Source organism: Pangasianodon hypophthalmus, chromosome 28 (assembly GCF_027358585.1).
Source record: "Pangasianodon hypophthalmus isolate fPanHyp1 chromosome 28, fPanHyp1.pri, whole genome shotgun sequence".
In the NCBI taxonomy this organism is placed as follows: Eukaryota; Metazoa; Chordata; class Actinopteri; order Siluriformes; family Pangasiidae; genus Pangasianodon; species Pangasianodon hypophthalmus.
This window is the reverse complement of record NC_069737.1, coordinates 8,170,349-8,185,564: the sequence shown is the minus strand read 5'-3', so window position 1 is coordinate 8,185,564 and position 15,216 is coordinate 8,170,349. Positions and strand designations below refer to the sequence as shown.

At 35.6% G+C, this 15,216-nt stretch overlaps 1 protein-coding gene across 1 annotated transcript in view; it reads left to right on the top strand.

Annotated features, from left to right (window-relative positions):
- Positions 1 to 1,679: 1,679 nt before the first annotated feature.
- The window catches only part of abcc2 (ATP-binding cassette, sub-family C (CFTR/MRP), member 2), a 50,951-nt gene continuing 37,414 nt past the window's right edge, over positions 1,680 to 15,216 (top strand). The window contains exons 1-9 of the mRNA XM_026942979.3: positions 1,680 to 2,167; positions 5,701 to 5,874; positions 6,309 to 6,452; positions 8,378 to 8,518; positions 8,616 to 8,738; positions 9,593 to 9,648; positions 10,553 to 10,787; positions 13,891 to 14,075; positions 14,288 to 14,465. Coding sequence (XP_026798780.3) covers positions 2,126 to 2,167; positions 5,701 to 5,874; positions 6,309 to 6,452; positions 8,378 to 8,518; positions 8,616 to 8,738; positions 9,593 to 9,648; positions 10,553 to 10,787; positions 13,891 to 14,075; positions 14,288 to 14,465 — 1,278 coding nt within the window. The 5' untranslated portion in view covers positions 1,680 to 2,125. The remainder of the gene's footprint in view (positions 2,168 to 5,700; positions 5,875 to 6,308; positions 6,453 to 8,377; positions 8,519 to 8,615; positions 8,739 to 9,592; positions 9,649 to 10,552; positions 10,788 to 13,890; positions 14,076 to 14,287; positions 14,466 to 15,216) is intronic.

The following is a 15,216-nucleotide window of genomic DNA, read 5'->3' as shown; positions in this document are numbered from 1 at the left end:
TAAAATTACGTTCACCATTGATTGGAGCTATTATGGTCTTCATGCAAAAGCAGCTATGCAAGCCCAAGCCATGACACTACCTCCACCATGCTTGACCGATGAGCTTTTATGTGTTGTATCATGAGCAGATCATTTTTTTCTCCACACTTTGTCCTTTCCATCACTTTGGTAGAGGTTAATCTTGGTGACAGAACTTTTGCCCGTCTGATGAGTGGTTTGCATCTTGTGGTATGGCCTCTGTATTTCTGCTCTCAACGTCTTCTTCGATCAATGGATTGTGATACCTTCACCTCTGCCAATGTGGAGGCTGTTGGTGATGTCACTGACTGTTGTTTTTTGTTTTTTCTTCACAACTCTCACAATGTTTCTGTCATCAACTGCTGTTGTTTTCTTTGGCCGACCTGTTCGATGTCTGGTTGTTAGTACACCAGTGGTTTCTTTCTTTTTCAGGACATCCCAAATGGTTGTACTGGCTGATTGATTTTCCCTCCGTCCTCAGCTTCAAAATGGTTTGCTTTCCTCCCATAGACAGCTCTCTGGTCTTCATGTTGGTTTATCCTTTTCAACAACAAATGCAGTCTTCACAGGTGAAACCTAGGGCGCAAACCAAGAGTAGACGTTCAGAGCTATTAATTGCTTAAACAATCAATCTAACAGGGCACACCTGGGCAACTAGAATCACCTGTCAATCACATGTCCCGATATTTTTGATCGCTTGAAAAATGGGTGGGTTCAAACAAAAGGTGTCATATTCTAAGTTGTTTAACACATGAAGATGTAAATATCATGAAATGCAAGCTGATATTCAGATCTATCATCCCATATTCATCTTACTGATCTCAAACCCTTCAGTGTAAGCAAAAAGAAAAAAATTGGCCTTGCTGTTCCAATACTTATTGAGGGGACTTATTATCTTATTATCTTCTGCATTAAGTCAGTTCATCATGACATAGGAAATGTTTATCTTAACATGACCTTGCACACCTTAAACTGAGTCATTCTTAAAGATATGAGCCAAGTAATTATGAGCATAGTTATGGACCATAAAATTGTATGAATTAATTTTATTCCTTCATGGCCATGACTCAGTTTCAACCTCAAAGATGAGATGCAAGTAACTATGGACCACAGAATAGTGTGCATTCAATATTCAATATCAGTATTCAATATCCATTCGCAGGTGTGGATGGAAAATGAAATATTCAAGGTTTTTTGATCTGGCCAAACCCTGCTTTCCATATCTGCAAAATAGATACGTATAGAGGCCAATGTTTCTAAAATTTCTGAAATGCATTTAAAGGTAATGAAGCGACTGTGTAGTGGATTGGTGATGATTTTCAAGGAATAAACTGTTTAATTTATTCCTTGACCATCATTTATTATTTCATGGTAAAGGAATCTTTCTATTCTGAAGGAAAATAGTGTTATGTTTGGCTAATAAGTGAGGAAGTCTCCCACCCAAAGCCCTGAAGCTCTGAGCCTTGATGTTCAGGAGACATGAAGAGGGGAAGTGAATAACAAACACGCACACAATCAATCCCTCTCTCTCTCTCTCTCTCTCTCTCTCTCTCTCTCTCTCTGTGTGTGTGAGTGTGTCTCTCACTCCCCCTTCCTCTCATGCAAACATCCTTTTGAACTTTAAACTCCCGAGCTGCAAAAACATACCATGACTCATGGACAGAGATCCCTTTGGACAAGGATTTGGTCACCTCCATATTATTTTTAATCAGAAGCAGAGGAAAGGGTTTCTCTGTAATAATAACACAGCCTGATCATTTTATAGCACTTCAGGATTCAGCAATTACTTAACACAACGATGAAGTTATGCATTAACTGGATTTATGTCAATCAACTCTATAGTTTCGTGAACGTTTTTTTTTTTTCTGGAGGTTTATGGCTGATAAGATGTAACTAGCTCACAAGTTAGCAATCGCTCAACAGCAGAGTGAAGTTAAGCATTAACGGGATCTACACTTACAAACTCCAAACCCTCACGAAAAGGTCTTCCAGAACCTTATATCTGGGAAGCTGTAAGAATCACGCTCAGAGATTACCATCTATTTGCTGTTTATAGGGAGCATCACCTCTATTCTCACCGATCGTTAGAGGTGAGAGAGACGAAAATATGTCCGCTGCTCTGGACGAGTACTGTGGGTCAACTTTTTGGGTGAGCTTTGAAACAGTATTTCTTTTTTTTATGATCACTTGACCTTTTGGTTGTATCTTTCTTTATAACTTGGTTTCTGTTACACACCTGGGCTCTACTAGAGAAAAAAAAGTATGTAGTTATATGTATTTATACAAAAGAAGTGAAGGCAACTGAATGATCTGTTCTGTTTTTCACTGAATGCTTAACCAACCTAAAAAATGACAATCTTGGTAGAGTACAATGTGAAATGACTGATAAAATATTGGTTCTTTCTATTGAGCTTCATTAATGCTTAGTTAGTAATTAGTAATTTAACCACATAATACACTTGGGTGTTGATAGGAAATATCATGAATATATTTAAAGATACAGATATCTACTTTAAATGAGAGTTCTGTGTTTATATTGTGATTTTTAAACACTGAATATTGAGCAATAAGCACCATCAATTAGACAAATTCACTGAAAATGTGTATGATTGGAGTAATTCTGATGTGAGGGTTGAATATAGTAATGTAAGTTTTTATTTGGAAGCCATATTAACATATATTATGTGCTATAGTTTATCATTTATGATTTAACACCAACTGATAGGAAGGATTTTTGTATCCAGTTCTTTAATGGAAAGTCTTTAAAATGATATATAAAGTTCACTTGATAATCAAGAAGTTCATACCAGTAATATTTGCTTTATACTTTCTAATCTGGAAAAGTGCCACGCATTTAAAAAGTCTACACACCCCTGTTAAAACTGCATGTTTAATGTGATATGGCAACCAACCAAATTCAAATGAAAAATAATGAGAAATAAATAGGTTTAGCAGAAAAAAGGAAAAAGAAAAAACGTACAATTTTTAGATCCACTGTACATGTAAGTGCATAGTAAAATTACAGCGGGGTTCGGAACCATCCACTTAACACTATATTCATTTCATTTACATATTTGGAAGATGCTCTTATTAAAAAAAAACAAAAAAAAAACATGAAAGTTAAGGGCTACTTGTTGGCAGATTAGTGGTGCTGGGATTTGAACTCACAACCATCTGATCATTAGTCCAGAGCCTAAACTATTAAGCCACTACTGCTATTAACCATGGGTTGGTGGTTGAATGGCTGTGCTGGAGCTATGTTGTGCTGATAATCATGACTACACAACTACCTTTGGACCATGAGTTTGCAATTCAGTATGCAATGAAAGCTTGCAGATCACATGGTACTTAAAAAGGTATATTTTAAACCTCTATTTTCAGTTTTAACATTCAGTTTTAACATTCATTTGGTTGTGGAATGAGCACGTTCTGGATCACTTACTTTAAAATGAAAGGAATTAAGAGTAGTAATTAAAAGTAAAGTTTGGTATATAGAGTGCCCTCCAGAATTATTGACACCCTTCATGAAACTGAGCCAAAAGTAATAGATAAAAAGAAAAACACATGCAGTGAGTGATATTTTGAGCTCAAGTACAGGTTAATTATGAGTATATCGAGCGCAAGTATAGGTTAATTTAAACATGTTTTTAAGTTTTAAAAAAAAATGGATTCAAAATGATCAGCACTCTTACAATTAATATTTGGTGACAACTGCCCTGGAGAGAATAATAGTAATGAGCCTCTTCCTGTAATGTCTCTAACAAGACATTTAAGGATCCACGCTTCCACGTAAAATATTTTAAGCTCCAGAGACTGAGATTATTAATGCAAAATACCATTTTTTCCTACCATTTCTGCGTCAATAGAAGTACGTTTGGCTCATCGTCTTCTAGAAAGCTGTGTCTGTGGGCATGCCTGAAGCTTAGCAGAATTCATATTGCCAATCTTCAAGAGTCCTTGAGCTACCTGCTACAAAACAGCCCCAAAGAATCAGAATCAGAAAGACTTTATTGCCTGTGAGCTATGCTGCACAGGAATTGGTTTGGTGCCAGTGTGCAATATTAAACAGTACATCAAACATACAGTGCAGCAACGACAACAGACAGTGCAATGAACAAACAGTGCAGCAGGAACACACAGTGCAGTCGACACAAATGATTACACAGAGATAGTACATGAGACAAAAGACATAAGACATGATGGCAGTGTGTGCAAGGCATCACTGATCCACCAGCACAGTTTACAGTGGTGTATCAGGTGCTTTTGCTTGTACGCAATCACTTTTTTCAGCAAAAATACTGATCATGCGCATAGGCAAGTTTATTGTATAGCAAGGTCAGTCAAAGTGCTTTACATAGGGGAAAAACAGATAAAGGGAAAGGTTGATTTTACTATAATACACTGGTTAAGGTGCTGAGATCTCTCTCTCCAAATAGCTTGTGAGATGTTCACTTCCAAACATCTTGTTGCTTTGAAAGTAATGGTTAACAGTTCATCTCGAAACCTTGAAATCCACAAGAATCAATTAAAGTTTGCAATTATAAGCTCTTCCTTTTTTCCATTCTCTTCACTGTGTGGATACCAAAGGGATTTTACCCGTGTGCAACCTCATATTTATACCCCAGGGAACCTTGACAAGGTTAAACAATGTTGTTCAGATTTCTTACAATAAAGATAAATAGATTTTCTTATTGTTTGAATAATGTTGTTCAGATTTCTTACAATAAAGATAAATAGATTTTCTTATTGTTTGAATAATTTTGTATTATATTTATACTATACAAACATTTTTGCTCATTTTTATGAAAGGTTTTAATAGGACATGAATAACATGATAACTTATGTGGTACTTTAGCAGTTACGGTACTAAAACTATCAGTACATAGTAAATTTACAGTGAGATTCTGAATCACGCGCTTTAACCATTTATGTTTTCAGATTTGGCTGATGCTTTTATCCCGAGTTTTTAATACAAACTGCACAGATGAAAGTTAATTCATCTGCTTTTCGGCAGCTTAGTGGCTCCAGGATTTGTGCTTTATAGTCCAGACCCTGAACCACTAATTTACTAATGACACAAATGCCACTAACCACCTACAGAAAGTAATAAACACCATTTATAATGCGTCATGTTAATGATTCATAATGCATAATAAAGATAACATGAATAATTATAACATGTGATGTGTTATCATTTTTTTCTACTGTAGAAGATGTTTTTTTTGTTGTTGTTTTGAGGATAGGTACAGCTCTAAAGCTACGATCCAATTTAATGCTCAATGTGTAATTTATTTATTTATTTATTAAGGAATTAATAAGTAATTATTATTAATTATTTGACACCATGTTGTCTTATGTTGTGTAAATCAATTTTTTTAAAAAAAAAACATATGTTACTATGTACTTTAAAATCCTGTATGCAAGGTGTGTACCAGCAATGACTTCTTAATACAACGTATTTCACTAATCAGTAATAAGCATTTAATGTGCTACAAAATAAAATGCTACTCAGCCTCTTGGTTTCCTGGTGATGTACAATAAGTAATGAGTAACAAAATCGGCAATTTAGGACTTCCTTTTTCTGGCTTCTATTGGGTGTGATTATAAATTTGCTTCACTGTAATATTCTGGCATGATTTGAGGAGTGTATTTTGTTCACGTGTGTATATATGCCTACTTCAGAATGCCTCGTTCCTGGATAGCAATGATCCGGACTTGCCGATGTGTGTGGAGAGAACGGTGTTGGTGTGGGTGCCGCTTGGACTCCTGTGGTTATGTGCTCCCTTACACTTGGCCAGACTCTTCAAGAAAAAAGCTCCCAAAACTCCCTTCTCCAACCTCTACATCTGCAAGCAGGTAGAAGTTATCGAGCCTGCCATTCATATGAATGAGCATCAGTACTGCCTCCAGTGAGAATATAGTTTGCACAATCACGCAAGCCAGATGGGTCCCCAGTCTACTGATGAATAATGTAACTTCTTCACAGTGAATTCAAATGATTTGGTCAACCAGAAAATTAAATAGGTCCGCCCGTCCACATTACTATTCATATTATCATTGCTCAAAAGTCAAACGAATTCCGTAATCAGTGTGAAAGACGTGTTTGGTGCCATTTTGTTTAGAAGTCCTTCACGTTCTGGTCTGTGCAGCTCCAACAAAAAGAAAAATTCATTCTGAATCATTGAGGAGCCTTTATTTTGGGAGTTTACGTTTCATTATTGCGCACATAATTTAGCTTGACACTTTCTTTTCTATGAAATGAACTAATCAAATTCCATTTTTTCCATCAGGTCATGGCAGGACTTCTATTTCTGACAGCTATTGCCGGGCTTGCTGTCACACTTGCTGAAGATTATGGACCCATGAATGAGTCATCGGTTAAAAAAAATCCTGCTGTGCTTTACGTTAATCCTGTGCTGTTTGGAGTCTCTTGGGTAAGCTGATGATCAGTTGTGGCTGAGATCTTCAAATCCAGGGATTACTGATGGAAACATTTCCCCCCTCTTCACTGCTAGGTGTATTAAATTTGGATTATCACAGCTTAAAGTTACAGCAAGATATTAGAATTTTTTTTTTCAACGCTTTCCTTTTTTAATCATATGTATGACGATTTAATTTGTATTATTATTATTATTATTAGTAGTAGTAGTAGTAGTAGTAGTATATGAATGACAAATTTCTTATTATACTTTGATTATGATTATTGATTATTCATTATACTTTGATTATTTCATACTGCTGCAGAAAACTTGCAAATGGTGTACAGTTGTATGCACCTGCAGCCAAATGACGTATTTTATTGATTTTTCGACATGAAAAGAAGAAAACACAACCTCGGCAGCAAACTATTTTAAAGATATTACATTTTTCTGTAAATCTTAATACACAGTTACTATACATTTGGTAAATGTAAAAAATATTGTGTGTAGGCGGACAGATGGACGGATATAATTTTATTTATTTCAATTGTTTTGTGATTTGGTCATGGGTGCCCAAACTTTTGCATACAAATATATAATGCACTACATACTTACTATGTGCTGCATTGTGTATGTAGCACCTGACAGTTATATGTTGCATTAAATATACATGACCATATGTGTAATGGCCTGGAAAAAGCCTTCACATATTGAAATATTGATATTTGATACTATTTTCTAAGTGTGCTCACCTTCAAAAGTGCACAGAGAAAAAAAACGCATTTAAATATTTCATTTCCAATTGGCTTTTGACAGAATTTATTAGGCTTATGTTCGCTTCGCTTTGGCACATATGCATCCAACAACTTGATCAAAGCCTTAGACTGTGTGAAGAAATCACATTTAGCGAGTTTAGTTAGATTTTAGACAGCTTTAGGCAGTCTGACAGTTTTTTCCACGTGAATGGACAACCAATGGGGATCACAGGTATGCAAATTAGCACTCACTCTATGGAAGCACAGGCTAAAACACTTCATGAAATACACTATATGGCCAAAAGTATGTGGAGACCTGCCCATCACACCCATATGTCAAACTTCCCCAAACTGTTACCACAAAATTGGAAGCACACAATTGTCTAGAATGTCTTTATACGCTGTGCCATTAAGATTTCCCGTCATTGGAACAATAAGGCCCAAACCTGTTCCAGCATGACGATACCTCTGTGCACAAAGTGAGCTACAGAAGGACATGTTGTGCCAAGCTTGGCGTGGGAGAACTCGAGTGTCATGCACAGAGCCCTGACCTCAACCCCACTGAACACCTTTGAGATGAATTGTTTGCCTCCTCACCTATCATCAGTGCCCGACCTCAGTAATGCTCTTGTGGCTGAATGAGCAAATCCCCACAGCCACACTCGAAAATCTAGTGAAAAGCCTTCATAGAGGAGTGGAGGATATTATAACAGCAAAGCAGGGACTACATCTGGAATGAAAGGCTCAAAAATATATTAATATAATATATATATTTATAGTTTGTTGTCATATTTGGCTGCTTGGCAGAAATCAGCCACAGTAATATCTGATGGATTTTCTCTGACTGCCAAATGTATAGTACTTTACTTTCATCAGAATAGCTTCCGCAGGAATAAACCATTGATTTAAAAACCCAAAACACTTGTCTAATCATTTTGAATCTGTGGTGTCGTGGCCTTCTCACTTGGTCCATTAGACCAAGATTTAGCAACGCTGGTCCATGCTGGTCTATGCTAGTCCTCCCCTTCTGGCATGTGCAAAATGTTCAGTGGTTTTCCACTATAAACACATTACCTGTACTAAAAGTACACAAAGTAAGATGTTTGATTACAAGATGATCTTTGATTAAAGTGGCCAGACTTGAAAGGTTATTGAGTTTTGGAAATGCACTTTTTCGATTTGCAGGTTTTGGTGATGCTCATCCAGGAAGCTGTGCGACGCAAAGAGAGAGCCGTCGATTCTGCAAGCCTCTTTCTGTTCTGGCTGCTGTTGGTCATCTGTGATGTCTTTCCTTTCCAAACCCTTCTAAGAGATGCATTAAAACAGGTACCATTGTAGCTCATCAGTGCTTGTTCAAGACTAAGACCGTTTTTGTGTCTTTTTTTCTGGTTACAAGTCAATTTTTTCGTGTCTATCCTTCCAGGACAGCATAGCAGATCTCCCCAGGTTCTGTCTTTTCTACATCGCCTATGCACTTCAGCTGGTGGCTTTGGTTTTATCATCCTTTGCTGATGTTCCACCTGACCTTAAGGAGGTGGCAAAAAAGGTTTATATTGCTTTTTGTATTATCTGTATCAACTTTCAAATTTTTTGCAAGTACTGTGCAAACGTTCGGAGCCCCTAAGGGGGACATGGAAAAAAATGATGGAAAAAAATATGAGATGGGAGGAAAATTTCGATTTCAATGCTTTTGCGTTCACTTGCACGACAAATATCAAATATCGTTGTGAGAGAATGCAAAGTTTTTTTTCCATTACCATGTTCGATTAGGGGCTCCATACAAAAGTCTTAGGCACATGCAAAGAAATGCTGTAGAGCAAAGATGCCTTCAGAAATAATGAAATTAAAGGTTTCTACATTTCAAAAATACTATAAAGAGCAGTAAACAGTAATAAATGAAACAAAGTCAATATTCGATGTGACGATCCTTCGCTTTAAAAAACAAAAATAGTCGTCTCAGGTGCAATTTGCTCAGTTTTATAAGGAAATGAGCTGTAAGTGTTACTGAGCATCTTGCAGAAGCAGCCACAGTTCTTCTGGAGACTTTGACTGTCACACTTGCTTCTTATTTTTGCAGCGAAACCCAGCAGCCTTCATTATGTTTTTTTGTCTGAAAAGTGTCTCTTATGTAATATGCTGCTCTCTTTACTGACATACAAACATTTTTCTGTAACATTTCATTTTTTTCTGGAAAACTCATGTTTGGAAATCTAAAATGTTTTTGTACTGAATCAGTAATGTAGAAGTCATAAAATAAAAATCTATAACAAAGTTTGTACTAAAAAAATAGGGTGCCTAAGACTTTGGCACAGTACTGTATAGAAACTAAACTTTGTGATTTTTATAAATACAGACTTGGCAATATTTGATTCATTTACATTTTGGTTGTCACACCTGCAGAACCCTGAAGCTGGTGCTCCATTTCTTAGCAGAATCACTTTCAACTGGTTTAACTGGTAGGATTTTTTTCTCTTGATCTGCTCAATTTATGCAACATTTCTCTGCATGCTTTTCTCAACACAACAACAGATGGCCTGGGTCACAGATAGTCACAGTTTTTTTAGTCTCTTATTCATATGCACAGCTTAATCTGTTTACTTTTAAAACAATTAAGTCTGCACAAGGATGGAGAAAGTAATTCAATTAGTATTGTATTAAAATAAGATTTTTTTAATTTAAAGAAGAACAGTGTCATCTAATAACGTAAGTATTGACATATTGGGAGCTAATCGTTGTACTGAACTTCAGTACAAAGACTGCTTGTTCTCTGAAACATAGTGATTACCTTTGTAACAAGTGATAAGTTACTTCTGGCTTAACACAGCAGCAGTGGAGTGTTTTTACACATACTGTATGCTTTTTGGTGTTATGGGAATATCTAATAAATTTACAGCAGAATGAGAAGGTTTTCTCAGGAGCACTAAGGTTATTTTAAGGTTCATTAGTAGAGCTGTAGTCTGGACTGGAGACATTTTCTCTATTGCCTTGAACTTGTCCTGGATTAATTGGTATTTGTGCTTGGACTTGTCTCTGTCTTAGGCATTGGTCTCACTAAATATGGTCTTGGCTTCATCTGATAGTGTATAAAAATAATATTCACATTGTCTTTTCTTTTTGCATTTCTTGTTTCAATCTTAACTCTGCCTCACTTTCATTTGAACTTGTTCTTGACCTAAGACCTGGTCTTATCTCAGTCTAAGCTAGTCCTGGTCTTGGACATGACAGCCCTAATCAGTAGGAATGAAATACATGAAATTATACAAGATAGTACATAACGTTTTATATGTGTTTTGCATAATAGTGCACATCCTGCTGAAACATATACTATATCATGACAGAATACTTATCTTTCCATTCAAGGATGGTCTTCAATGGCTACAAAAGGCCGCTGGAGCAGGAGGACATGTGGGAGTTGAACGAGAAAGACAGCACAAGCTACATCACCCAGAAGTTTGAGGCGATCATGAAAGGAGAGCTAAGCAAAGCTCGGGAAAGGCTGCAGAAGAAACAGAGCAAGAAGAAAAAATCTACACCGAAGCCTGATCGTGACCACAATGGCCTGGCCAAGGGAGTCAGTCAGGATATCCTGGTCATGGTAAAGGAATTGTTTCACATAATTTTGGGAATAATAATAATAATAATAATAATAATAATAATAAAAAAGGAGAAACAGTGCATTATGTTGCCAGAATACAGAATTCTTCAGAGTACTGTATTATTCAGAGACTGAAGCTTGGGGAATGCAGGGAAAGTTACAGGTATTCAGTCAGGTTTACGTACATGCTGAAGTTAATTTTCATGTCTTTTTATTCAGATTAATGCAAATATACTTATTAAACTGCATATATACTTATTAATCAGAAAGCTAGTAGAATTCACATCCTGTGTCATTCTGCTTGATAACATTATTTGGATGGAGTTCACATCCCCATGCAGCCTAAACATAAAACTGCATAAAAATGTGTAACGTGAAATTTATTTGGTGTTGTGATGCAAACGCAATAGTACACAAAGATTACAAATGTGAAAGTAGGTAAATTCCAAGGTTTACATGCTCATTATTCCTCTGTTTACTGGATTATTAAATGGATTATCCACATCATTCAATTGAATAGAAATATTTGCACCACTTTCTACAAAGGCCATATGTATAACAACCAGTGAATAAATTCATAACATGTTATAATGCATTCATACGGCGTTCTACACGTTATAATCATTTATAAACAGGTATTACGGTTTATAGCAATGTTTAATGCATTTCAAAAGCATTAACAGAATGCTTAAGTAGTGTTTATAACACATTATATTATCAGTGCCAGAACGAAATTCAGATCCAGTCTGAATTTGAAACCAATGAAACCTAGATCCATCATGTCATATCTTTATTTATTTATTTTTTTTTAAATCAGATATAGCAACCAAAAAAAAAATTCAAGTGAAATGTTTTAGGGAAAAAAGAAAAAACTTACAATAACCTGGTTGTGTAAGTGTAAACAGCATTTTATAATAGGGCATGTGGCTATGCTCATGTTTTAAAGTAATTATCACACAGCTGTCATCAGTGAAGAGATTCTGAGTAACACCAAATAAAGATCAGCTGCTTCTGTAGGATTTTTCTTTGAGGTTTCATCCAACTGCTGAAATCATGGTCTGCAAAGATCTTACAAAGCGTGTACAGGATCTCACTTGGTTGAAAGGTATTGATCAGGAGAGTGGTACATAAGAATTTCTAGAACATTAGATGCACCAATGAACACCGTGAAGACCGTCATCAATAGGTGGAGAAAATGGGACGCCACAGTGACAGTGACATGAGCAAAAACAAGAGATCCCTCCAAAACTGACAAAAGGACAAGAAGAAAACTTGATTCGGGAAGCTGCAGAGAGAAATACAGCAACATTAAAGGAGCTGCAGGAATATCTGGCAAAGTACTAGTCACTGGACAGTATCCTTCACAGGGCTAGACAGAAGCCATTTCTCACCAAAAAACAAAAAAAAAAAACAGAACAAAACAAAAACCCAAGCTCACCTAAATCATCAAACCATGTGGCAAAATGTGTTATGGTCTGACGAGACCAAGCTAGAACTTTTAGGCCGTAAATCTAAAGGATATGTTTAACACGAAACCTGCAGGCCTCCGTTAGACAGCTGAAGATGAAGAAAAAATTCACCTTCCAGAACGATAAAAACCCAAAGCACAAACATAACTGTGACCTTCATAGAAAGAGAATGATTTGATCATATCAGGATGCATAACACCTTAACAATATCTGTTCATAAGATCCTTTTAAGACTCTAATATTATAATGCGCTATAAGGCAGGTTCTGCATTATTACTTGTAATATGGATTCTAATGCAAAGCTTTTCTTATGAACAGATATAATAATGTCTTATGGTAGAATGATATTAAGAAGTCATATGCTTATGTTTTATAAAGTGTCGTCAATTCTAAAGTCATATGCGTACGCTTAATAAGGTGTCATGCAAGTAGTTGAATATAACTACTTATCGGAAATTATACAGGTTTATAACTGTAAGGTATTATGGATGCTATACAACACATTATAAATGCATTTATAATGCGTTCGACATGAACGTTTCGTAAGAATGGCCCAGTCAGAGCCCAAATCCTATCAACAACCTGTGGAATGACTTGAAGAGGCTTGTGCACAGGAGATCCCCTTGCAATTTGCTAGATCTGGAGCATTTTTGCAAGGAAGAGTGGAATGAAATTCCCAGATGAAGATGTGCTAAGTAGGTAGACTGTTACCCAAAAACACTGAGTGCTGTATTACAAGCAGAAGGTGCTTTAAACAAGTACTAGTTAAGGGGTGTGCATACTTATGCAACCAGGTTGCTGTCAGGTTTTTTTTGTTTTTTTTTTCTTTCCTTAAAACAGTTTTTATTTATTTTTTCGCTTGAATTTTTGCTATTAGATATAGTATTATAGAAAATTAATCAACGCTTTCTGACCAGTCAGAGTTGAGATTTCAGCATAATTAATCTGTTCATACAGTATTAATATAGTGTATAATAAAGACAGTGATATAATGCATTTTATGATGCCTTATGAATTTATTATACTATGTTAGGAATGTTGTAGTTAATTATGAATATAAATATAAATAATCTTCACAGAATGTGTTACCAAAATTTAATTCAGATTAGACACACTGGGATTATTCTGTTTCCTTATTTGGTATTTGGTATTTGGTGTAACTGCATTGGATTATTAATAGGCTTTTTTTTTTTTTTTTTGTAAGAAATTTGCTTTGTCAAGTTGTCATATTCTTGAGATATACAGTGAATATCTTATAAAACTTAGATGTGGTGCAAATGATGCATACTAGCATAATTCTCTGGTGTAGTCCAATCCACTGACAAGCTATTTTCAATCTAAGCACACAGAATACCTTCATATCACAGAACAGGTGATGGCATATGATAATAAAACAGGCCCGTAGAGTGACATTCATACATGTTCATAAAGTTTACCATAATTACTGGCATTGCAAAGTTAACCTCTTATATTTGCTTTATTCAGGCATGTTTACAGTTAGATAGAAAAGCCTTTTGCAGGCTAATGTACAGACCTGAGGAGCTTGCTTTATTACACAGTTACTTGAAAATCTTCTGAGCTTTAAAAGAGTTCACCTTCTTCATTTGACCTTTGCTTTTATTTTTTGCAATTAGGAGGAGAGAGGAGAAGAGACCGAAAAGAAGAAGAAAAAGAAGAAAAAAAAGGACGGTGCTTCGAATTATCCCGACTCCTGGCTGGTGCTCACCATTATGAAAACCTTTAAGTGGCTACTTATAGAGTCTGCTATCTACAAACTGTTACAAGACCTTCTTTCATTTGTGAGTCCACAGCTGCTCAAGTGAGTCACTTCATTTTCTTAATGGTTTACACACATCTAAGCTTTCAAAAAGATGCGTTTTGCTTGTAGGTCATGTTTTGTAAAGCTTTAACTAAATGCCACTTGCATACAGATTCAATCAAGTGTTCAATATTTATGACACATTGCCAGTGTTTTTTGCTCAGTTTTGATGTTCTAGTGATTTCCTTTGATATATTGTTTTTTTGTCACAGGGTCATGATATCCTTCACTCAGGACAAATCTATTTATACATGGTGGGGTTACCTTTATGCTGTACTGCTCTTGGTTGTGGCAATTCTTCAGTCCTTGTTCCTCCAACAGTATTTTCAGCGCTGTTTTGCTCTGGGTATGCAAGTACGCACGGCTATCATGGCAGTCGTGTATAAGAAGGTGCGAAATTCTTTTATCATATCATTTTCATATATCATTTTATTATCTCTTCGTGAATGTGTTGTTTTTATTACTTCACACTGTGTGTTTTGGTAGCTTTGTGCCCTGAGTACTTTGCACAAATTTGCGCAAATGCAAATAAAAATTAATGTGTACTTCAATAAGCACAGCAGTACCAAAAATTAGTCATGAAACAAATGTAGTAATTAAAATACTTTCTGGCATTAAATTAAATTCCATTAGGATAAAAGAAAAACATTAATTAAATTATATTGCAATTAAATTAAAGTAAAATTCACTAAGTTAGTTTTATTTATTTATTTATTTATTTATTATTTATATAATAAGAAGATGGCAAGGTATAATATATTGCCATCTTCTTATTCATACCATTATATCACTAATTAATATTAATAATTTATTGTCTCATGTTTTTATGTTACATTGCATTACGTTTGACAGCAAAGAAAAAAACCTATTTCCGTTTTCAGTCCGCATTTTCTATCCCTTATTTTTTTTTTCAGGCTTAAAGGCAAGGGCTTCTGTTTAAAGGCAGTGATCTAGACACTACTAAAAAAAAAAAAAAAAAAAAAAAAAAAAACCTCCATCTCAGACACTTCTAATCAAAAATAATTTGGCAACACTGGAGGTGTAAACTACATGCAGGTCATTTGCATAAACTGAATGGGGAGCTCTGAAAAACGACTCGAGTCGCCGCGTAACCCGTCTCTGAATATGCAAACTTTCTCTG